This window comes from Chiloscyllium plagiosum, chromosome 28, assembly GCF_004010195.1.
Source record: "Chiloscyllium plagiosum isolate BGI_BamShark_2017 chromosome 28, ASM401019v2, whole genome shotgun sequence".
In the NCBI taxonomy this organism is placed as follows: Eukaryota; Metazoa; Chordata; class Chondrichthyes; order Orectolobiformes; family Hemiscylliidae; genus Chiloscyllium; species Chiloscyllium plagiosum.
Window position 1 is genome coordinate 14,701,102 of NC_057737.1, and position 25,003 is coordinate 14,726,104.

Genomic DNA, 25,003 nt, shown 5'->3' on the forward strand with positions numbered 1-25,003 from the left:
TTAATTCAGATAAATGCGAGGTGCTGCATTTTGGGAAAGAAAATCTTAGCAGGACTTATACACTTAATGGTAAGGTCCTCGGGAGTGTTGCTGAACAAAGAGGCCTTGGAGTGCAGGATCATAGCTCCTTGAAAGTGGAGTCGCAGGTAGATAGGATCGTGAAGAAGGCATTTGGTATGCTTTCCTTTATTGGTCAGAGTATTGTGTACAGGAGTTGGGAGGTCATGTTGCGGCTGTACAGGACATTGGTTAGGCCAGTGTCGGAATATTGCGTGCAATTCTGGTCTCCTTCCTCTCTGAATGATGTCGTGAAACTTGAATAGGTTCAGAAAAGATTTACAAGGATGTTGGCAGGGTTGGAGGATTTGAGCTATAGGGAGAGGCTGAACAGGCTGGGGCTGTTTTCCCTGGAGTGTTGGAGGCTGAGAGCTGACTTTATAGAGGCTTACAAAATTATGAAGGGCATGGATAGGATAAATAGGCAAAGACTTTTCCCTGGGATCGAGGAGTCCAGAACTAGAGGGCATAGGTTTAGGGTGAGGGGGGGAAAGATATAAAAGAGACCTACGGGGCAACTCTTTCACAGAGGGTGGTACGTGTATGGAATGAGCTGCCAGAAGATGTGTTGGAGGCTGATACAATTGCAACATTTAAGAGGCATTTGGATGGGTATATGAATAGGAAGGGTTTGGAGGGATATGGGCTGGGTGCTGGCAGGTGGGACTAGATTGGGTTGGGACATCTGGTCGGCATGGACGGATTGGACCGAAGGGTCTGTTTCCATGCTGTACATCTCTGATTCTATGATTACAGTATCAGTTCAAGAATTAAACCAGGTTCTGTTTTGCTGGTTCTACCTTCCCCGGTTACCCAAAGAAAACAAATTAGAAGAATCAGTAGTATTCTTGTAAATACAGAATATGGCCTGGGCTTTCTGTTTAATTGTTTTGGCTCTTACATTCCCCTGATATTGGCATAACTTATGAAAAATATTACAGAACGTTTTAGATTAGATTCCCTACAGTATGGAAACAAGGCTTTCAGCCCAACAAGTCCACACTAACTCTCTGAAGACTAACCCACCCAGACCCATTCCCCCAACCCCATATTTACCCCTGACTAATGCAGCTAACACTATGGGTAATTTAGCATGACCAATTCACCTGACCTGCACATCTTTGGATTGCAGTATTTTGTTAAGCAAGTGTTCAACACAATTAAAGGATCTGCAAACTTCTGTACGAATTTAATCACCTGGTGATGGAAGTTTGCCCAGAACGTGCCAGGATGAATTAATCACCACTGGGCGTTTCTACTAATTGCACTTGCTTACAGACGTGTAAATTGGCTCCAAAGTTATGCTGGTTCTTTTTCGCGCGAGGGTTCTAATCGTTTAAAAAATAATAATTTACAGGAGCTGATCCTTTTAATCCCTAAAAAAAGTTTTTTTTAAAGCTCTTTTGAGTAATTTAACTAATCTTAGCACTATGATTTGAAATGTTTTATTGTTATAAATTCATTTTCAGCTGTATTCATTAAACTTTAAGACTTTACTATTCTTAAATATATCAAGGAAATTCTTAAAAAGAGACTACACTGTTAAAGTGTGTCCCATTGCATTGGTCCATGGTAGATTTTATATTTGGCAAAATGTAAATAAGTTTGAATGCAAACACATCGAAAAAAGCTAACTTTCAAAATTGGTGCACTTTATACTCAAAGTGGAACCTCTTGTTTAATTAATAATGTCTTTTATCTTTCTTTCTCCCTATCTCTATCACTCTCCTTTTCCCTATCTGGATCTCTGTCTCTTACCTCCATTCCAAACCCACATCTATGTAACAATCTAGCTAGATCTAAATATGAGTTGCACAGTTGATATACCAGTATTCTGAATGTTGAATGGCACCATAGATTAATTTATTTGATTAACTAATCAATCTGCCCAGATGGACCTTCCAGCTAGTTAATTCAGAAATCTCTAAAACATGTATAGATTAGATTTTTAAACTAAAAATCAATTTGAGGTGAATTTGAAAGTTATTGATACGAGGTGAACAATTTAAGTTAGAATACTTAATATAAAAACTCTAAAATATCAGATTATTAAGTTCACCAAATTGATTTGCTGAATATGAATTGTTCAAAGCATCCAAGAGGAGTCAAGTCTCAAGTTATTGCAAAGAAGAGTTGTGATCAAAAAGGAAAGGCATTGGAATACATATAACAAGCCCTCCTTATTTTGTTATTTCCTGTGATGTTAGCATTTCTCATTAGGCCAACATTTATTGACCAATAATAATTGCCCTTCACCACTGCCACCTTAAACCACTGCAGTCCATGTAGGTACACCCACAGTATTGTTAAGGACATAATTGCAAAGTGTGACTTTGACTTTGAATCTAACTACATTGTCCAAAATTCAGTAGTCAATCTAAACTGTTTGCATTTCTTACAGCCTGATGAGAACTCGCTGGATTTCTCCTCCTGTATTCTACGTCCTGGGATTAAAAATGCAAAAGATCTAGCCTGTGGAGTGTGTCTGCTTAATGTTGATTCTAGAAGCAAGGTAAGTACAAGGTTCCTATAACTTGCACACATTCCAGCAGTTATTTACATAATGATCTAATGCATTGTTGAGTAACTTGTAGGAAGCGTATCCAGGCCATTGAACATTTTTCTGTGCCCTTTGACATTCTTTAGTTCTTTGTTTACTGTTCATAAATCAGAAACTGTATGTTTAAAAAAAAAGCCAAGTTATTGGCTTTCAGGTTTCAATTACAGTACAGATGCAGTGCACTGCTGAGCACTGGTTTGAGCCATAGTTTCAGTTTGAGATAGTACTTATACTGACTGAAGGTGATGAGATGTTCACTCAGCCAGGTATGTTACAAGATGCGTAGGGACCTAAGTCAACATCACTAATGTTTTAGCAAGTGCTTTAGCTGGCCAAAAGGCAGTGCCAAGTAGTAAGCCTTAGGAAATGTTTCCAGTTATTTCTTTCTTGCCTTCCATGCACTTCTTTCTGATGCCTGTCAACCAAAGTCTATACTGCATGTACTGAAAATATATGAAATGGTGTTGATGCACAGTAATTTGAAGAGAAAAAGTTGTTTTTTTTGACATTTTGAGGATTGTCATTCAGCTGATGTGATGCTAAGAAGGATACTGACTTCACATCTCACTTATTCCAGGAGGAAGAAAACTTGGAGGATCATCCTAAACAAGTATGACCTTCTAACAGTTACATTCTCAAAACATCTCATCTGCCAAATGGCTATGGAATTGGGCTAAATTAAAATTAGCCCTTGAACTGCCTGCCGGGCTAATTTTAATATCTTTCCTTTCCTTTCCTATGCTATCATCATTTTGGGATCTTGAGATTATTCGGAGTAATTTAACATCTACTGTCTTCTTAACAAACATTATGGGTCCAACTTTCTTTTTGGTGCAAACATTATAATTTTTGGATTGCATGGGGAAATTGTATTGCATTTGTCATAAAAGGATGGTTTCACTATGCATGTTGGTGAAAATTAATACATTTGGTTTTTAAAGTAAATTTCTTTTTAACTATTTAAATTTCAGTTTAATTATTGTAATTATAACTAAAATATACAATTCAATGCAACATGGGATTGCTCCAAATGGGTGGCATACACTAAAATTACAGGACAGGGGTTTTGGCTGGTGCATGGAGGACTCCAAAATGAAAGTACAAATTACTGTCCAAGAAGGAAAGGAATGGCTGTATTTGTCACAATGTGGCCATTTCATACTGTAGACAAGTCTGTTGCTAAACTGGTGTACCATCATGCATCCAATAGTCTGCAATTGAACTGTTTTGACAAATAGGCTTCAAGTATAGAGTTGAAGAGCAAGATTCTAGCTCATGAATTTGATGAAGAGGTCATCGGACTCAAACTATTAACACTGCTTCCTCCCCACAAATACTGCCAGACCAGCTTAGTTTTGCCAGCAATTCTGTTTTTGTTTCAGATTGCAATCGCAATTCTTTATTTCGTTTTCACGAATTTTATGGTCAGTCAAGGCTGAGTTTGGTAGTTTCATAAGAGTGGTACTGGGCTTTCAGTAGCTATGCAGTCAATTTGAACTGAATATTGACTGAGAACAGAACTGAACATAGCCGTGATTCCCACTTGGTTAATAGATTTCTGAACTGGCACAAATTGGGAATGTCCATTTAGATAACATGTTAGTTTTTAAAAATTTTGATGGATTTTTAATTTCAAAGTTAACAAAGTAAGGAAAGGATGATCCAAAGCACATTAAAGTTAGATAAATATGTTTGAACATAATCACGGTATTATGTGGGAAATGTGACAGTGAGTTTGCTCATAACGCACTCTAACAGAGATGATGACATGATCATCCATTTTTTGGTGTTAGTTCAGAGGACCTCAAAGATGAAACCTCCATCATTGCATTGCTGAACAATCATTTTTCAAGTGGGTAATGTACCTATCCTACACAAATAATTGCTATTCCATGAGAAGATATTGCAACAAAAGGAGCATTTATATCCAAGATTTAGTCAGTTACGTGATAATGGAGTTCTTAATTCTTTTACAGCACATAAAGGGTTAATAAATCTACAGGGAGTTGTATTCCATTTAAAAACAAAACATAAGAAAGAGCTGAAACACGCAATTCAGCCCTACTAGCCTGTTCAGCCATTGAATACAATAATGCCTAATCTCATCTCTGCCTCAGCTCCATTATACTGCCCACTATCTGTAACCCTTCAACCCATTGCTAATTAAAAATCTATCCTCTCCTTAAACTTACTCAACATCCTGGCATCCACTATACTCTAGGATGGTGAATTCCAGTTTCATGACTCTGAGTGAAGTAATTTCTCCTCATAGGGGCAGCACGGTGGCTCAGTGGTTAGCACTGCTGCCTCACAGCGCCAGGGACCCGGGTTCGATTACGACCTCAGGCGACTGTCTGTCTGTGTGGAGTTTGCACATTCTCCCCGTGTCTGCGTGGGTTTCCTCCAGGTGCTCCGGTTTCCTCCCACAATTCAAAAGATGTGCAGGTTAGGTGAATTGGCCATGCTAGATTGCCCATAGTGTTAGGTGCATTAGTCAGGGATAAATGTAGGGTCGGGGAATGGTCTGGGTGGGTTAGTCTTTGGAGGGTTGGTGTGGACTTGTTGGGCCGAAGGGCCTATTTCCATACAGTAGCAAATCTAATCTAATCTAATCATCCCTGTTTTAAATCTGCCGCTCCTTATCCTAAAGCTATGATCTCTTGTTCTAGATTGCCCACATAAGGAAACATCCTATCTACATCTAATTTGTCAATCCCCTTCATCTTATGTATGAATTACATCTCTTCTCATCCTTCTAAACTCCAGAGAATATAGGCTTAAACTGCTCAATCACTCTTCGTAAGATAAATGTAATGACACTTTTCAGAAAAGTGTGAAATGGATATTGCAATTCTTCGACAAGATTTCATCTTCCATTTGGTCTATTATTTAAACGTTAGTATATTTTGCGTACTCCATCTGTGGTATTATTTAATAGTGTTTTCCATTTCTCCACTTTTCATAAATCATTTATGCTCAAAAGACCACATATGTTTGTAATATTTACATGAGTGTGAGGAGCAGAATTATTGTTGCAAATAAATGTCAGTTCAACAAGAAATGGTAACGATGCAGCTGAATGCTTGTAATATATAATCTCTATAGGAAAAAAACTACCTATTACACTACACTAGATATTTCAAACAGTGTTTGACAATTTTTGTAGCAGAACCCATATTCCCTAACTCCCTAAAATAAAACAAAGAACTGCAGATGCTAGATAAAGGAGGCTGATTAGGCTGGGGCTGTTTTCCCTGGAGTGTATGAAGCTAAGGGGTGACCTTATAGAAGGTATAAAATTTTGAGGGTCATAGGGTGAATAGCCAAGGTCTTTTCCCCAGGGTAGCAGAATCCAAAACTGGAGGCATAGGTTTACGGTGAGACGGGAAAGATTAAAAAGGACCTAAGGGACAACTTTTTCATGCAGCGGGTGGTGCATGTATGAAATAAGTTGCCAGAGGAAGTGGTCGGCTCTGGTACAATTTCAGCATTTAACAGGCATCTGGATGGGTATTTGAATAGGAAGGGTTTGCAGGGATATGGGCCAAATGCTTGCAAATGGGACTAGATTAATTTAGGATATCTGGTCGGCATGGACAAGTTGGACCGAAGGGTCCATTTCCGTGCTGTACAGCTCTATAACTCTATCTGAAGCAAAAGCAGAAATTTCTGGAGAAACTCTGCAGGTCTGGCAACACCTGTGGAAAGAAAGCAGTGTTACTGTTTCAAGTTCAGTGATCCTTCATCAGAACTCAAAGCTAGGAGAGGAGTAGTTGGCAGGAGAAGCGAGTCACACAGATGGACCTGTGGTGTCTTGCGAGAGAGAGAGAAAAAAGTGAGAAGCAAAGGGATTGCTGATGAGCTGGACGAGAAATTAAGTGCTCAATAGGTGTTAACAGGAAGTGTGAATTGTTGAAAATGGGTTGGCTGTGCTGGAAGCAAACTGTGCAGAACAGTACGTGGGGGAGTGGCATTGGTGATAAACATGGACAGTGTTCACATTCAGAAATTGTTAAAACTCAGTTTTGAGGCAGTAAGGTAACTAGACAGAGGAAGTGATGGTGTTCCTTCAGCTTGTGTTGATCTTCATTAGAGCACAGCATCAGGCCTAGAAATGTTGGCATGGGAACACATTGGTGTGTTGAAGTGGCAGGCACGTGGAAGCTCGGGATCATTTTTACAGGCAAAGCAGAAGTGTTCTGCCGAGCGGTCCCCCAGTCCTTATTTGGTCTCCCTGGTGTAAAGGACATCACATTGTGAGCAGTGAATACAGTAGTTTGGGTGAACTGCAGGTAAATCAACCTTTCACCTGGAAGGTAAAGGTATCTGGGGCCTTGGCTAATGAGGAGAGATGAAGTAAGTGGGGAAGGTGCGACACCTTCTGCCATTGCATGGGAAGGTGCTGTGGGGAGGTGTTGGAGTGGAGGAGGAGGAGTGGACCAAGGTGTCTGAGGGAATGGTTTCTGCAGAATGCTGACAAGGAAGGGGAAAAGAATACATGCATCGGCTTGGAGGTTCAGAGTATGTTTCGCATACACCAGTTGGTCTGATGTCACATTGACTTTCAGTTCCAGCAGATGCTGGCCCACGTGGGCCTCGGAGTATTGCACAGCAAAATAAAAATTAGGGAGACCATAGCGCTTCCTACTTACTACCCACCTTACCCTCCTGCCATGCAGACTTCACATAAGTGAACCAGCTGTCAAAGTGGTATTTGATACACCTTCACATTTCTGAATGTAGCAGTTGATTGCTATGAAGAGGGTGTGATTTACACACACCCACCCCTCCACCCACACTTCTGCCTGTGCAGTTTAAAGTTAAAAATCACACAACACCAGGTTATAGTCCAACAGGTTTAAGTGGAAGCACGCTAGCTTTCGGAGCATTGCTCCTTCATCAGGTGGTAGTGGAGGGCTCAATCCTAACACACAGAATTTATAGCAAAAATTTACAGTGTGATGTAACTGAAATTATACATTGAAAAATTGATCGTCTGTTAAGCCTTTCATCTGTTGGAATACCATGATAGTTTCACTTCTTTCACGTGTAAATCACAAAACCTTTTTTTTAAAAAGTTGCATTCTCGGGTTAGCTGTTAACAATGGTGATAGCTAGACAATATGTTGAAGATGTTAGACCCTGTGTTCTCTGTCTATGCCATAATGTTTAGATTGATCCTAATCTAAAAAGTGAGATAATAGAGTTTTACATGAATTCAGCAGTTTTTGAGCGAAGTACAATGTAACCCTGCAAGTGCAAATTCAACCCACAAAATGTGTGTGTGCATGTAGGGCTTTGTCTGTCTGTATGTATGTGTGTCTGGGTTTGTGTGTGTGTGCGCACGCGCGCAGAGTATCTTAAGTCTGTGAGGGGGTGCATGTGTGGGAGTGTGGAGTGTGTGTGGGTGTCTGTGTGTGCGTCTGTTAATATGTGTATCCACGTGTGTATAGGAGTGCCTCTGTGTGTGTGTGTGTGTATAGGAGTATCTGTGTGTGTGTGTGTATAGTGCAATGGTGGTCATCTGTAATGTGACATGAGCCCAAGGTCCCGGTTGAGGCCCTCCCTATGGGTACCGAACTTAGCTATCAGCCTCTGCTCGGCCACTTTTTGCTGCTGCCTGTCCCAAAGTCCGCCTTGGAGGATGGTCACGAAGGACCAAGGTCAAATGTCCTGGATCACTGAAGTGTTCCCCAACTGGGAGGGAACCCTCCTGTCTGTTGATTGTTGCACGGTGCCCATTCATCCGTTGTTGTAGCCTTTGCTCGTTTTCCCCAATGTACCATGCCGCCGGGCATCCTTGCCTGCATCGTATAAGATAGACAATGTTGGCTGAGTCACATGAGTACCTGCCATCTACAAGGTGGGAGGTGTTCCCACGCCTAATGGTGGTATCTATGTCCACACTCTGACACGTCTTGCAGGACCTACCGTGACAGGCTTGTATGGAGTTGTCCTGAGAGCCGGACAGCAAGCTACGAACAACCATCTGTTTGAGGTTTGGCAGTTGTTTAAAGGCAAGTAGTGGAGGTGTGGGGAAAGTCTTGGTGAGGTGCTCATCCTCATTGATAATGTGTTGCAGGTCACGAAGAACATGGCATAGTTTTTCAGTTCCTGGGAAATACTGAACAATGAAGGGTGACCCGTCGGTTGCAGCACGTGTCTGTCTCCTGAGGAGGTCATTACGGTTCCTTGCTGTGGCACTTTGGTGGCAGTCGATGAATTGAGCATTGTACCCCGTTCTTGTGAGGGCATCCCTGAGTACTTCCAGGTGTCCGTCACGTTCCTCCTCATCTGAGCAGATCCAGTGTACGCGGAGTGGAGGGCTTGTCCATAGGGGATGGTTGTTTTAATATGTTTTGGGTGGAAGCTGGAGAAGTGTAGCATTGTGAGGTGGTCTGTGGGTTTGCGGTAAAGTGTGGTGCTGACGTGTCCTCAGCCGCATCCCCTCACCTCAGATACTACTCACTCTCACTCTCTCGCACACACACAGGCACTCGCGCACGCACACAGGCACTCGCGCACGCACACAGGCACTCGCGCACGCACACACACAGGCACTCGCGCACGCGCGCACACACAGGCACTCGCGCACGCGCGCACACACAGGCACTCGCGCTCGCGCGCACACACACAGGCACTCGCGCTCGCGCGCACACACACAGGCACTCGCGCTCGCGCGCACACACACAGGCACTTTCACATGCACCCCCTCACAGACTTAAGACACTCTGCACTCACTACAAGCGCGCACACTTTCTCACACTCACAATCCCCAACCCAGACAGACAGGCAGACACATACAGACAGACAAAGACCTATATGCACACACATATTTTGTGGATTTAATCTGTACTTGCAGGGTTACATTGTACTTTGCTCAAAAACTGCATGAATTCATGCAAACCTCTGTTATCTCTCTTTTTAGATTAGGATCAATCTAAACATCATGGCATAGACAGAGAACACAGGGGGCTAACACCTCCAATATATTGTCTAGCTATCACCATTGTTAACAGCTAACCTGAGAATGCAACATTTTTAAAAAATAGTTTTGTGATTTACACATGAAAGAAGTGAAACTATCATGGTATTCTAACAGATGAAAGGCTTAACAGACGATCAATTTTTCAATGTATAATTTCAGTTACATCACACCGTAAATCTTTGCTATAAATTCTGTGTGTTAGGATTGAGCCCTCCACTACCACCTGGTGTTGTGTGATTTTGAACTTTGTGCACCCCAGTCCAACACCGGCATCTCCAAATCATGTGCAGTTTAAGGTTGTCTGAGCCAGGGACTGCTCCTGCGTTGGAAACGGATTTGTGCTTCACGTTCATAATCACTTTCTTGCATTCCGCTGTTGGAATATGCATTGGAGGACCTCACTGAATACCAGATCTGGCTTGGCTGTGACGACTTCCTTAGTTCATTAGCTCATAATCAAATATTGGCCTCTTAGAAAGAAGGCAGAAAGCAGCAACCGTTGATTGGAGCTGCATGGTTCATTGAAGTTGCCAGCATCCGCAAGAGAGGGAAGAGGAAAGTAGTCTTTTGGTTGATGATATGTCATTCTGCGATCCTTTGAATATACCACACAATATGAGGCAGGAGCCACAAGGCTCTGGCAAAGTATCTGGGATAGCTTTCTGATGACACAAACTTAGGTAGGAATGTTAATTTGTGAGAAGGATACAATGACAGGTTAAGTGAACAGGCACGAACATGGCAGATATGATAGATTGTGAAGTTAGCCACTTTTATCTGGGATAAAAAAAGGAGGGCAGATTATTAAATGATGAAAAATTGAGAAGTGTTGGTGTCCAAAGGAACCTGGGTATCCCTGTTCCTGAGTCGCTAAAAGCAGTTGCAACAAAAGGTAAGGAAGGCAAATAACATGTTGGACTTCATTGCAAAGGGATTTGAGTGTAGAAGTAAAAATCACAGAAGTTGAATATACAGTCTTGCTGGAGCACTGTATGCAATTTTGGCCTCCTTATTTAATGGATATACTTGCCATAAAAGAACTCAAATGAAAATTCACCAGATGAATTCTGGGGTAAACAGGGTGTATTGTGGAACCAGTCTATTCTCCAGAGCTTCAAAGAGTAAGAGGTGATCTCATTAAGATTTGCAATATTTTAGAATGGCATTACAGGGTGAATTTGAATAGGATGTTTCCCACGGCTGATGAGTCCACAACTAGAGAGCCTAATCTCAAAATAAGGGGTAGGCTGTTGAAGACTGAGATGAGGGGGAATTTATTCACTCGTAGGGTGATATTGATCTTTGAAATCCTCTACTTAGAGGGCTGCGGAGGCTTGATCACTGAGCACAAATTTGGTAATATTATGGAGACTGTCAGGGATATGGGGTTAGAATGAGAACATGCACAGAGGAAATCATCAGCCATGATCGAATTGATTGATTGATGATGGCTGACCAGCTGTATGGCCTGTTCCTGTTCCCAAAGTCTAACGTTATAATCTAGTAGCCTGTTGGTGCACTAACTTCAAGCTGTATTGTCACGTGAACTTAAGAGTTAAGGCCTCATAGCAAGAATTCAGTTACCTATTTCATTGGTGCTGGAGCAGTGCATTTGCTTGAGGAATATTGGAAATACTGGGCAGGTCCAACAGCACCAATGGAGAGAGAAGCAGCGTAAATGTTTCAGATTAATAATCTGAAAAGGACTGAAAGAGTTTGAGATATAACAGGTTTTAAGCAAATAAAGAGGTATGGAAAAGTGAGTGAGAAGGCCAATCTGTGATTGGGTTCAAATAGAAAAGATGAAATGACAAAAAGAATAATGGTGCAGTGAAAAATGAGTTGATAGTGGGACAAGTGCAAAACAAGATGGCTTTAAGAAGATATGTGATCAGAGCAAAATTATCACCAGCTGATGTCCAAAAATTTAATGACTCAGATTATGATCTGAAATTGTTAAGTCTATAAGACTGTAACAAGCTTATCGAAAGATATGTTGCTGTTCCTCGAGCATGCACTGTATTGAGTTGCACTGGAATATTTCAGCATTTCAGAAACTGTTCCTTTTGTGACTTCATAATCCACTCCTTAATCACCTCCAAGACTGTCTGCCTCTTTCTCATGTCTCCTTTTCAAAGGCAGAAGAGGCCAAATGTCCTTTCACCTCACTTTCTCATCTTCTGGGGCTCCATACACTGAAACAGAAATTTACTTAGCTTTCTTTTAAGTTGGTACACTGTGCAGTGTTCTCAACGCTGTCTCCTGTACAGTGGAAAGGCTAAATGCAAATTGGATGACTGAATTGTGTGGTACTGGGTTCAATTAACTCCATGACTCCGAGCTTCCATTGCCTATTATTTTACTCCTTTACCTGACTGTCGTCTTAACTTGCACTGTTCCAGTGAAGTTTAGCATAAGCTAAAGACGAAACATCTCTTTTGAAGAGGTACTTTACAGCCTTGATATGGAGTTCAATCATTTCCAGTCATATTGTCTCCTTTTGTTGGACACTAGCTGTTGGTGATGATTCAGTTATTCCCATTTACATCTGCTCTCGATCTTTTGTTTCTTGTCTCCTTTTGATCTGTACCATCATAACTTTAATCAGTTAACTCACCTGCTGCCGACTGTATGACAGACCATCCCTGCCCATCTTCTCCCAACATTTCCCTATCTTAAATGCTACTTGTTTAAAATCTTTTAAATCAAACAGAATCATAGAATTCTGATGACGCAGAAGGAGGCCATTTAGTCCACTGTTTCTCTGCCAGCTCTCCAAATGAGTTTTACTCTTAAGTTAAAATTCATGAATTTTTTGTTTTGGCAAAAGATCAAGCTGAAACATTAACCATTTACAGGTGCCGCCTGACCAGCATTTAGTTTTCAACATTTCAGAACATTTTTTGAATGCTTGTTAGCAAATGACTAGAATACTGGCTGGGTTTCTTTTGTGTGTAACAGTGAAACCTAAAGAGAATGTTCATGATGCAAGTTTGAGGGATGCAAGAAAGTTTTAATCTTACTGGGTACAGCATAGAAGAAATTAGTCCTTTGAGGAAGGCATGGCATTTCTTGTTCTTTAAAAAAACAAATTACTACACAGAATATTATAAAGGAAGAAGTATTTGTTTTCATTTATTTCTTAATATGAAATCTGAAAATAGTTTTGCACATAATACAGAATTGTTTTATCTATCATTTTGAGCTACCATTTCATTCATTGCTTTAAAGGCAATACAAATTGTAGTTTGTTTCTATTCAGAAATGACTGGATTTGTTTTCTGTGTTGTCTGTCAGTATTTGTCAGCTTTCACTTAAGCAAAGTAAACTATTTTAATGAATATTTTGAACACAGTGAAATAAAATAAAACTATCTTTTGGAGAGCGATGGGTTTTTACCCATTAATATTGACAGGTAGCTGTATGGTTAAACTGTATGGTTTATAATGAGCTGGAATTTAGAGAAAAGGTTAATGTTAATAGTTGGGTTAAGTAAAATTATTTTTGGCCAATTAATAAATATATCATTATTTTTGCTTTCCATTAGCTGCTCCTACAGTGATATTTATTGATTTGAGATCACTATTTAACACATGACCAATTTTCATGTTATCTGCAAACTTACTGATCATACCTCCTACATTTCTGTCTCGATCATTAATGTGCACTAAAAACAGCGAGGGACCCAGCACCAAACCCTGTGATACCACTTCAGTCACAAAACCATCAGTCAACTATTACCTTCTGCTTCCTGTCACTAAGCCAATTTTTGATCCAATTTGTCAAATTTCCCTGGATCAAATGGGCTTGCTATGCGACACCTTGTCAAAATCCTAACTGAAGTCCATATATATATAGTCACCACCTCAAAACTTCTTGAATAATGGCACTACATTGGCTGTCCTTCAGTATACTGGGACCTTTCCTGTGGCCAGAGAGAATTTAAAAATTAATGTCAGAGTCCCTGTAATTTCTCCTCTTGCTTTTCATAGCAGCATTGGATACATCTCACCTGGGCTGGCAATTCATCCACTTTTGAGCTCACTAAAACTGCTAATACTTCTCTCCCTCAATGCTAATTTATTCAAATATATCAGTCCTCCTCGCTGATTCTTAGACTTACATTGCATCTGTACTTAGATAGTCGTAGAGATGTACAGCACGGAAACAGACCCTTCGGTCCAACTTGTCCACGCCGACCAGATATCCCAACCCAATCTAGCCCCGTTCTGGGCCCATATCCCTCCAAACGCTTCCTATTCAGCTACCCATCCAGATGCCTTTTAAATGTTGCAATTGTACTAGCCTCCACCCACTTCCTCTGGCAGCTCATTCCATGCATGCACTACCCTCTGCTTGAAAAGGTTGCCCCTTAGGTCTCTTTTATATCTTTCCCCTCTCACCCTAAACCTATGCCCTCTAGTTCTGGACTCCCCCACCCCAGGGAAAAGACTTTGTCTATTTATAATATCCATGCCCCTCATGATTTTGTAAACCACTATAAGGTCAGCCCTGAGCCTTCCGATGCTCCAGGGAAAACAGCCCTTGCCTATTCAACCTCTTCCTATAGCTCAAATCCTCCAACCATGGCAACATCTTTGTAAATCTTTTCTGAACCCTTTCATGTTTCACAACATCTTTCCGATAGGAAGGAGACCAGAATTACACACAATATTTCAACAGTGGTCTAGCCAATGTCCTGTACAGCCACAACATGACCTTCCAATTCCTGTACACAGTACTCTGACCAATAAAGGAAAGCATACCAAACGCCGCCTTCACTATCTTATCTACCTGCGACTCCACTTTTAAGAAGCTATGAACCTGTACTCCAAGGTCTCTTTGTTCAACAACACTCCCTAGGACCTTTCCATTATGTGTATAAGTCCTGCTAAGATTTGCTTTCCCAAAATGCACCATCTCACATTCATCTAAATTAAACTCCATCTGCCACTTCAGTCCATTGGTCCATCTGATCAAGATCCCATTGTAACCTGAGGTAACCTTTTTTGCTGTCCACTACACCTCCAATTTTGGTGTAATCTGCAAACTTACTAACTATACCTCTTATGCTGACATCCAAATCATTTATATAATAGATGAAAAGTAGAGGACCCAGCACTGATCCTTGTGGTACTTCACTGTTCACAGGCCTCCAGTCTGAAAAGTAACCCTCCACCACCACCCTCTGTCTTCTACTTTTGAGCCAGTTCTGTATCCAAATGGCTAGTTCTCTCTGTATTTCATGAGATCTAACCTTGCTAACCAGTCTCCCATAGGGAATCTTTTTGAACGCTTTACTGAAGTCCATATAGATCACCTCTATTGCTCTATCCTCATCAATCCTCTTGTTATTTCAAAAAACTCAATCAAGCTTGTGAGACATGATTTCCCACACAAAGCCAAGTTGACTATCCCTAATCAATCCTGGCCTTTCCAAATACATGTACATCCTGTCCCTCAGGATTCCCTTCAACAACTTGCCCACCACCAATGTCACGCTCGCTGGTCTATAGTTCCCTGGCTTGTACTTACCACCTTTCTTAAGCAGTGGCACCATGTTAGCCAACCTCCAGTCTTCTGGCACCTCACCTGTGACTATTGATGATACAAGTATCTCAGCAAGAGGCCCAGCAATAACTTCCCTAGCTTCCCACAGAGCTTTAGGGTACACCTGATCAGGTTACAATAGAGAAGGATAACATGCTCATTTAAAACCTAAGTAATGTCTTCTGGCTCTCTATGTACACTGCCATTTTGGTATCTAATGGGCTGTCCTCTTTCCCTGGTTATTATCTTGCCCCTAATATACTGAGGGAAAATCTAAAGGCATTCTGTGTTTTTTCTCATGTCTCCCTCCTCGCTTTCCTAAATCCTTTAAGCAATTTTCTCTGCTCTTCTTGAGTATCTACTGTTTTGAGTCTTCCGTATCTAGCATGAGCTTCCTTTTTTTTCTTATTTCTGTGCTTACTCTTTCTGTCATCTGTCACACCTACACTTCTGTCCTATTATTCTGGTTGAGACATTGAAGCTCAATTGTTCCTTCATTCTAATTAGGAGCATTTTTATTGTCGAGCACTTCTACAGCCCTCAGCGTGAGCTTTGAAAAAGTCATAGCCTTTTTAAACAATTGCCATTGGTTGAAGAACCTTTTGTTTTGAACATCAGAGAGAAATACTCGACAATCTGCAAGTTTAGAGTTTACCTGCAAGAGTCGAGTTTTCCCAAAATCCAGCTTCTATCCAATCTTAACAGTCTTCAAGAACTTTGCTCTTTAAATTATTCAAACACACGAAACATAAATGAAGGCTGGATTTGTGAATGATTTTCTGATTTGTATTGTGGCAAGCATTTGATAAGCTGGAGTTACACTTTATGCACAAATTTCAATTAATACTCCTTTAAATCTGCTCTATCTTAAGGGGCTGATCAATTAAAATATAATTAAATAGTAATAAAGGAAGCAATTACAGATGTGAACAGATCCACATTTATTTTTGGATTGTATAAATCTTAACATGTGGCGTCCTGACTTGAGCACCTATAGATCACATCAGTTCTGAGCATGTGGTAAGCGTTCTATATAAAATAGAATTCTCGATGACATTTTTCAGACCAGTAAAAAATAACTTTAGTTCAAATGAATCTATTGGGTGAGGTCAGTTTAGTTGACATTAATTTGTAATTTTCTGTAAAATATTAACCATCCTTCATTGACATTTTTCATTCGTATATATTTGAGTACAGTTACAAACCCTCGCCAATTTCACCAAACAAAAGAAAATCCTTGTACTTTATACAAGATAAGGTTCTATATTAAAAAGCTCTCGTTCGCCATAACTATATTGCATCTCCTCTTGTGTCAACCAGTTGTTACTTCACTCTTTGAGTAAGTGACATTTAAATGGCAGTGATTTGATGACTGGATCCTGACATCAATTTTAAATCTCTGCTCCTTGCATTTATCTTGCTGGCCTCTGCTATTTGAAGTAAATGGTGAGAACTTCAGCAGGACTCGGGTAGAAAGCAAGGTCGTAGTCAAATATTTGCAGCATTGGAGAAGCTGAGTAAAAGCAACAGCTCATGGACATGGTTTGTTATGGTTCTGTGTGGTCTGCCTTTAGCAAAACTCCTTGACAGGATGAAACCTGAGGGAAAATATGTCCCCCACATTTATCTTCTCAAGTCTCTACTTTAAACCCCAAATATTTCTAGTTGAATATGCAAATGTATACTAGTAACCACATCTGGTGTCAAATACATACTGGACCATAAATGTTCATCAGCATATCCAGCTAACACTGTATTCAATCTGAAATTCTTACTGCCACTTCTTCTTTTCCAGGCCTTCAACTCTGAGAGTGACAATTTTAAGTTGTCTTATGGTGGTCACCAGTATCATGCCAGCTGTGCCAATTTCTGGATTAACTGTGTGGAGCCTAAACCACCAGGTCTCATCCTACCAGACCTGCTCTGACCTATCTTCATAGGAATTGAAGGATATCAAATTTAACTTGTCTATTGCTTGCACTTCACTGACATTTCACAAAAATTGGAGGATGTAGCCCATAACAAAAATCAACTTGCAACTTTTATTTTTTTAAAGTATATTTAATATGCATCAAAGTTGTTTTGAAGTTATTTACACAAGTTACTATCTTAAAAAAGCTAAAGTTACATGATTGCTGAAAGGTTCTCCTTCCAAAAAATATGCAGCAGCACTTCAGATTCAAATGGACCTAATGCTTATCTGTCTGTCCCTAGCGACTTGAAGTCATGGGTAAAATTGGTTTAAATGTTACAGGATTTTAAATGAGCAGCCTTACTGGGAAGAATTAACCTCACTTTGATTTTTTTAATTCTGTGAAAGGATACTAAAAGTCTTTATTTTAAATAATCTGATTGTCTGATAGTTAAATAAGTAATGTCTTACTTCACATCATTCAGATGTCCTTAACTTTCAGTAGCTCTTAGCAACAATTGAATTAACTGGATGATGGAGGTTAAGTGCTTCCTAAATTAAGGAGGCAAGGAGAGGCCCGAAATATATAATGCACAGGTGGGCATAGAATTGCACTAATGTCAAAACCTCATATGGATTAGTTTCCTCACTTTCCTTGAATTCCTGGCAGAATGGAGGTGAAAACTTAAAAACAATTTACTGAACACATCCAGCAGAGTGGAACCAACAGGTTATTGTACATAATCTGTCACCTGATGGGACCAATGACCTTCATAATGTGAAAGCTCTTAGAATCTGACAAATCTAGTTAATCGTTGTGTGAATTTTAAAGATCTCCCTAATTGATCACATAGAGCAAGATCTTGTAAACTGCATTTGTTTATTTTCTAATATGTGTTTGTCTAGGGTGTCAAATGCAACCACAGTTCAGCTCGTTTCATTTAAACACTGAGCTAAATTTGAAACAATGGGTTATCAAAGTCATATTCTGTGGGGGTAACTTTGTTAATGGCCTTTGGTGTGAACTGGATCAGATGCGACTGGCCGCCTTTTATACATTTCTCCTGATGAGACATGGCTAGCGCGCAGCCAAATTGATATTGTCTGTTTTACACCATCACTCACAACCAGAAGTTTTCCATGCACAGGCTTTTTAATGAATATATCACCAAAGTAAATTGCCGAAGTACAGCACTAAAATTGTATTTGGGAAGGCATTGAGGCAATGTTGTCCTTTTTGTAGGTTTCTCTTGGTCAGTTAAATGTTTATCTAGATCACATGCAGTTAAGATATCATACTGAAACACCCCAGTTTCCTTGGGAAAAATTCAGTGTTCTAGTGCAATGTACAAATTGATTTGAATTTTTGTTAGGTACAGTTCAGTACTGCTTGGTTAAACATTTATATTTATTTATATATCTACATGTAAAATATCATTAAAACTGTGCTTTTTTTCCTTCCCCTTTTAGAATAGATTTTACACTTGTCATTTATGTCTGTTCAGTGATCAGCTAGCAAAGAGCATGCTCATAATGGTGCAGTTTATGATGCACCTTATTAAAATGTGGACTGCATCAGCCAAGTGTTCCACTACCTCTGAAAATGCTGCATTGGTTTTGATCGCTGGTATATTTAATGGGATAATGCCATTCAATAGAATTTGGTGTTTGATTGTGCTTGCTGGGGGGCGCTGCATGGTTAGATTCTTCTCATTGAATGACCATTACAAGCTTAAATTCTTGCAGCAGAACTTCGGTTTTATAATAAAATGTCTACTTCAGGAAACAGTTTAAATTTTCTAAATTTGCTGCTGAAATCACAGAAATAGAGTACATTGAACTTTAGTCAGAACTGAGCCAGGTGCAGTGAAAATAATATTGATCACTGTACAATAAATTCTTTGAAGGTTGCAAAAAAATGCTCTCCATTATCGTGTTATTTTAACGTTTCAAGGGCTCACCTCTGATTTTGGAGATGGAAACCTTTGCTAATGTGAAGGAATGAATATGTGTGGAATATTTGAGATGAACTTCACTATTATGAATGTTAAATGGACAGTTTGGAAGAAGAAACTCCAGGCAGTATTTGCATTATCTGCCTGGTCTTTTAAATGATTTGACTCCATTTTCTAGTCTGTAGTGTTTAAATGAAGTACAGAAGCAAACTCTGTGAGGACTTGGGGTGGGGGATGATGCATCTTTTGATTTATTATATATACAAGGTGAGCAGTCTTAACTGTAATTGCATTTTAATATCAATTTTATCCGTGTTAACATGCTGTGACAATTGTTTTCCAAGTGGTATTTGTAATCATGGGATGGGCGGGGAAGGGAGGGGGAGCGGTTTCTAGACTGGCTTTGCCTTGAATGAATTTTGTTTTATTTGACTGTCATTTTGCTGATTACTGATACTGGCGTAAAACACTTTATTTCTCACGTTGAATGAGTATAATAGCGTAACTGAAAGTTTTAAATGCATCACCAGTCGCAATATTGTATTGCACCTTAAACCTTGCGGCTCGAGTTTTTGCAGGTGAAATGTATGTGTCACATACTGGCTACTTCTTTTCGCATGCATTTCTAATAATGGAAATTGTTTTTTGTTTTGGCATGCTTTCTAAATTATAATTGTAAATAAAGAATGTAGGATGAAAGTGTGTTTATAATCATGTTAATTATCAAAGGTCTTTGACAATGGACTTTTTAAAAAAAAAAATTAGTTAAGGTAATGACTGGAACAGTCTTTCATTGGCAATTTAGTCTAATTGGATGGCATTTCTCAGCACCAGATTTAACATCAGATTGGGTTCCTTCTCATTGCCAAGAACTCGTGTCCTAGGTTACTGTATCCAAGGTGATGTTTCTGTTGCTGTGGAAACCTTGTGCATTGTTACAGAATGTGCAGCAGGTTTCATCCACTTGTGGAAACATTAATGCTTCCTATGTTTGGAGTTTCAAAAATTTTAGTTGAAATTATGCTTCAGTAAATTAATTGGAAAATCTCGATTGTCCCCATCAAGGATGGAACCAAACACAAACTGTATACATTGAAAACTTTCACAACAGCACTTCAAAAGTCCAAACCCACACCTTTGAAAATTTAGTGTTCCCTTTTTACTGGAAGGTTTAGATCCATAAGTCAACTCTGAGAAAAAGCTATTAATTCTTTTATGAACCCTTGTCTTTCACAGAATTTTGACATTTGCAATTAAAATACATTTAAAATTTGATACATTGAAATTCTTAAGAATGTAGAACGCACAGGACCATAAAAATGTATTGTGGTGTACACACATCTGGGAATTATCAGATCCCGCAATTGTTTGTAAGAATCTGAAGGTTAGATTGACAGTAAGTCAAAAAAAAGTGATATTAAAGCTGTGGTAGCATAAACTTTGTGTTTGAAAAGCTTACCTATATTCTTCCCTTCATATCTTACTGTTTTCCAAGCAACGCTTTGCTGTGCTTGAGTGGGCAGGATTCTAATCTTCGCTGTCTACCAATGTTGCTATTGCTATGAATCAGCAGAACCAAACTGAATCCTTTTGCACTTTTGTCTGAAAGTGAAAACAGCTGATTTTGGGAATGGGAAATTGGACATAACATAAGAACAAAGAATAGACAATTTTGCATTTTTACTGTGGACTTCAATCAAAATAATTTTAACATTAGTTGATCTGTTCTGTCCACAGATACAGTCTGATCTGCAGTGTTTCTGTCACTTTCTGTTTTTTTTTTGTTTTCCTAGATCTGGAGGATTGCATTTCCAGATTCTGCTAAATTGGCCTCATGTCTCTGAATTAAGGAGAGAAAACTTAGTTTCCATTCCGGATCTCCATGATGAGTACTAAAATTGATGAGGTAGTTACTGATTAGATGATGCTTGGCTGTGAAGTCTTCTGTTTTCAGAAATCCTGCTGCATTCTTTTAGGGGCATGCACACAGATAATGGTTAGTTAGAAGAGGTGCTTGAAATTCATGATCTGTTGGGTCTATGCCAGCTCTCCCAATGAGCAATACACGTCATGCAGCACCCCTGTCTTCTCCCTGTAACCCTGCACATATTTCATATTCAGATCGTAATCCAATTCCCTCCTGAAGGTTTTGATTGAATCTACTTTTACCATACACTTACGCAGCATATGTCAGATCCTAAGTGCTTACAGTTTGAAATTTCTTTTTCTCATATCTCCATTGCTATTTTTAACTTAAGTCTGAGTCCTCTCGAACTCAATTCTTCCATCAATCAGAATGGTTTTTTCCCTGTCTATTGTCTAAACTCTTAATTTGAATACCTCTATCAAATTTCCTCTCAAATTTTCTTTTTCAAGGAAAATAATCTGTCAAATAAAAACCTATCTGAAGTTCTGCAACTTTCATTTGAACTCCAACGTCAATGAATACTATGGGGGGAGGGGGGGAAAGAGTTCCAGATTCACAATACTCTTTGTGGGAAAAACTGCTTCCTTACTCTACCACTGAATGGTCCGGCTCTAATTTTAGGGTTAAGCCCCCTGTCTTCTGGGTTCCTTCAGAGAAAATAGTATCTTTCGTGCTACCTTTTCAAAGTCTTTAGTCATTTTGAATGCCTCATTAAGATCACCCCATAATCTTTTATGGAAGCCTTGTTTACACAGCAATCATAATTTAACTGCTTAACCCCAGGTTAGAAGTCATAGAGGTTTACAGTGTGGAAACAGACCCGTTGACCCAACTTGTCCATATCACTCAGTTTTCACAATTAAACTAGTCCCATTTCCGTGCATTTGGTCTATATCTTTCCATGCCTATCCCATCCATGTGCCTGTCTGAACGGTATCATTCTGATGAACTGGCATGTAATCCTCCCAAGGTCAGTCTATCCCCTGACATGTACTCCAAAAGCAAATTTTCACCCTGATCAGTAGGAGGGGAAGCTGAAGTTGGCTGCACCACCCAGTCTGAGGAGGAGAAAATCAGTCAGGGATCCTGTTCTTGCTGAATACCTTAACAGTTCCCGTTCGGTTGAACATTGTAGGTGTGGATTGCCGAAGACCTAGTAGCCTGCTAAAGGTCACTTCTAAACTCATGTAACTGGCAACTACTTGGATGTTGTGGAGTGGCTGGCATTACTTTTTCCGAGCAAGACGTAGGTGCTGCCATAATTGGAATGGTGGCAAAGAGAATTAGTATTAAAAATACCCCTCCCCATTGATATGGTTTTTAACTAAGTGGACAATTGTAATCCAACTGTGGCGAATGAGAACTTGAATTCAGCTCAAAAACCAATCTGGAAATACTAAAGAGCTGATCTATGTAAAAAATTATCATTATTGGATTGTTATTAAAATCCATATGATTTATTATAACCTATAGTGAAGGAACTCTATCATTGTCTGACCCACATATGATTTCAGGCCAAACTGGCTGACTCTTAACTGTGCTGTGAAATATTTGGCAAACCCTTCAAGGCAGCTAAGGCAAGACAATGAATACCAGAGGCATCACACCCAAAGGATAAATGATTTTAACAAGAAGAATTCAAATACACCTACATACTGTTGATCTTTGAATGTAACTGTTAGTTCTGATGAAGTCACTAGACTCAGAATGGTTAACTCTGTTTACTCCCTGCAACTATTGTCAGATGTGCTGATTTTCGCCAGCAATTGTTTCAGATTTCCAGCATCTGCAGTTCTTTATTTTGCTAACATATAGAATTTTATACTTGGTACCTCAAAGTGCCCCCTTGCATTGTTGTTGCATTCCTCTAGTTGTCCAGAATTTTTCAAAAGTTAAATTTGTTATAATTTAACAAGGTGACATTTGTGCTTTGCAAGAACATTGGCAGGTGTATCAAATTACTATGTACCTGATTTTTCAAAATTATTCTATTGGTAGCGTAAATCTTGCTTAAATTAGTAAAATTAGATTGCAGGAACCAGGTGTAAGCTGCAGTAAATGCTGCTTGACTCATTGCAAATATATAGCTGACTGTTGATTTATGGTTGTGGTAATGAATGCTGGATTCACAAATCAGAATTATTCAGGTAGAAATTAAGGCACTTGTTTTAGGATAATCCCTGTGACTGAATGTTGAGACCTTAGGCACTTCTGATGTTGGACCTAACCGTTGGACAAGTGATCAGGCTGGAAATCATCAGTTCTGGAGGGTGTTCAAGACGACTGGGTAGATAGGCTACCGCTGCCTGGGTGAAGGTGGCAGTGGTCAGGAGAATGGGCGTCAATCTTTAGGGACACCAAACAGTGGATCAGGACAGAAGTTGTGATGACTGGAGTAGAACAATCTAGCTAGAGCAATTAGTAGTTGGGAGAGTAATAGCTAGGTTTTGGGATTTGTATATGGGGGGGGGGGGGTGGTGTGGTGGGAGTAATCAGTAGCTGGTTGGGAGAATTAAAGACACTTTCAAGGAAAAGGAATGCAAATAACTGCACATTTACTCATGAGTGGCACAGAGGTCATGTCTCTACCCTGGGTCTGAAGGTGTGTCCTAACATCTGGACAGATTGATTAAAAATATCTATAATTCAACCAGTAAATATGATGGGCAATGAATTCATACAGTATGTTCCTAATCTCATGGATGGGAACAGCAAATGAAGAGCTTTCCAAGGATAGTGTGTGTTAAATGGCGGTCCAGATGGAGATCACCTACTTCAGCTTGGTGGAGAGTGAGCTGATATTTATGGGTGAGTTATCTTCAGATTATACATTTGTTGATTGCACTGTGGGAAGCAGAAACATTGATACTGCTATCAAACTAAACATAGTAATAAAGGTACAATATATATTGATTGTAACTACTGAATAAAGGTTCCTGTTTTGCTGGACAAAACTTGAATCTAATGTGAAAATGTATTTGTAATGATGCAAAGTTGTACCTTCTCTGGTATACTGGAATGTTAATGCAGTGAACATTCAGGTGTTCTATATTAAATTAACATGGCAAGCTTCTACTTGGCAAATGAATGTTCTTAACCATTTGATAGATCTTTGTCACATGCTCCATTCGTAGTGAGGCTTTAGAGTGTCTTTGAACCATGTGGCAAAATATTGAATGCTCGTTTGTAATCAGAACCCAATGACATTGGTTGCACTCTTGTAATCCACTGAGAAGTATTTATAGTAAACATAAACACAAGGCAGTGTCATTTTTTTCATTTCCATTGTTTGTTTTGATGAAAATACTTGCTTGCTTTCTAATACCTCATGATGCAGCATCTCAGTCTAAGTTTGTGCAATGTTTCAAGGTTACTTTAGGCAGTTCATTTAGAGAAAATGCACCATACAATGTATTAATGTTGCTCCAGGTCGTCATCAATGCTATCTCAATATTGTCTGTGTGTGACCACAATGCTTGCTGTTGTAAATATGCACTAACGTGAATTAAGTGTAACATTAGTTCTTGAGTAAAGTTTGTGTGTACTATTAGAGCAGACAGGAAAAATGTGTTCTGTACAGACCAGTTCAGAGACACTTTAATCCTTAATACTAACTGATCATTGTGCTAATCCCAAAATCATTTTTTTCATTGCTAATGACAAGTTATGTTGAACCCATTTGAAGTGTGCAACAAAATTGATGTTTGGTCTTTTGTGTATGTATAGTATATTTTGTTTTCTTGTGTGTCTACAAATTAAATAGCAATCTTAAAATTCTGCCTTTCTATTACATAATTTCATATTACATTTCATGCTAACACAGTTCATCGAGTCAGTATAACTATGGTGCAGATTAAGCTGGCATTTTCATAGTCTGTTGTATGAACTCTTGCAAACCAACTTTGCATATATCAAGCAATTTTTCTTTTTTAAAAAAAGTAGAAACTTCAACAGCCTGAAGACAACTATTGTGCTTTTCTGGCATAATCAGCTGCAAACAACACACGTTAAAAATCTAGACATCAAGCAAATTGTGCCAGGCACTATCTCATGA

General features: G+C 39.4%; 1 protein-coding gene across 9 annotated transcripts in view; it reads left to right on the forward strand.

The window, feature by feature from the left end:
- Positions 1 to 24,723, forward strand: part of synrg (synergin, gamma) — a 120,182-nt gene extending 95,459 nt beyond the window's left edge. For 5 of the 9 annotated variants that reach the window (XM_043718373.1, XM_043718375.1, XM_043718367.1 and 2 more), the window contains 3 exons: positions 2,459 to 2,569; positions 3,195 to 3,227; positions 16,951 to 24,723. In XM_043718373.1, the coding sequence (XP_043574308.1) occupies positions 2,459 to 2,569; positions 3,195 to 3,227; positions 16,951 to 17,082 (276 nt within the window). In that variant the 3' untranslated portion in view covers positions 17,083 to 24,723. Of the gene's footprint in view, positions 1 to 2,458; positions 2,570 to 3,194; positions 3,228 to 16,950 lie in introns of those variants that run through there. The other 4 variants (XM_043718376.1, XM_043718369.1, XM_043718370.1 and 1 more) reach the window with 2 other exon arrangements.
- The last annotated feature ends 280 nt before the right edge of the window (positions 24,724 to 25,003 follow it).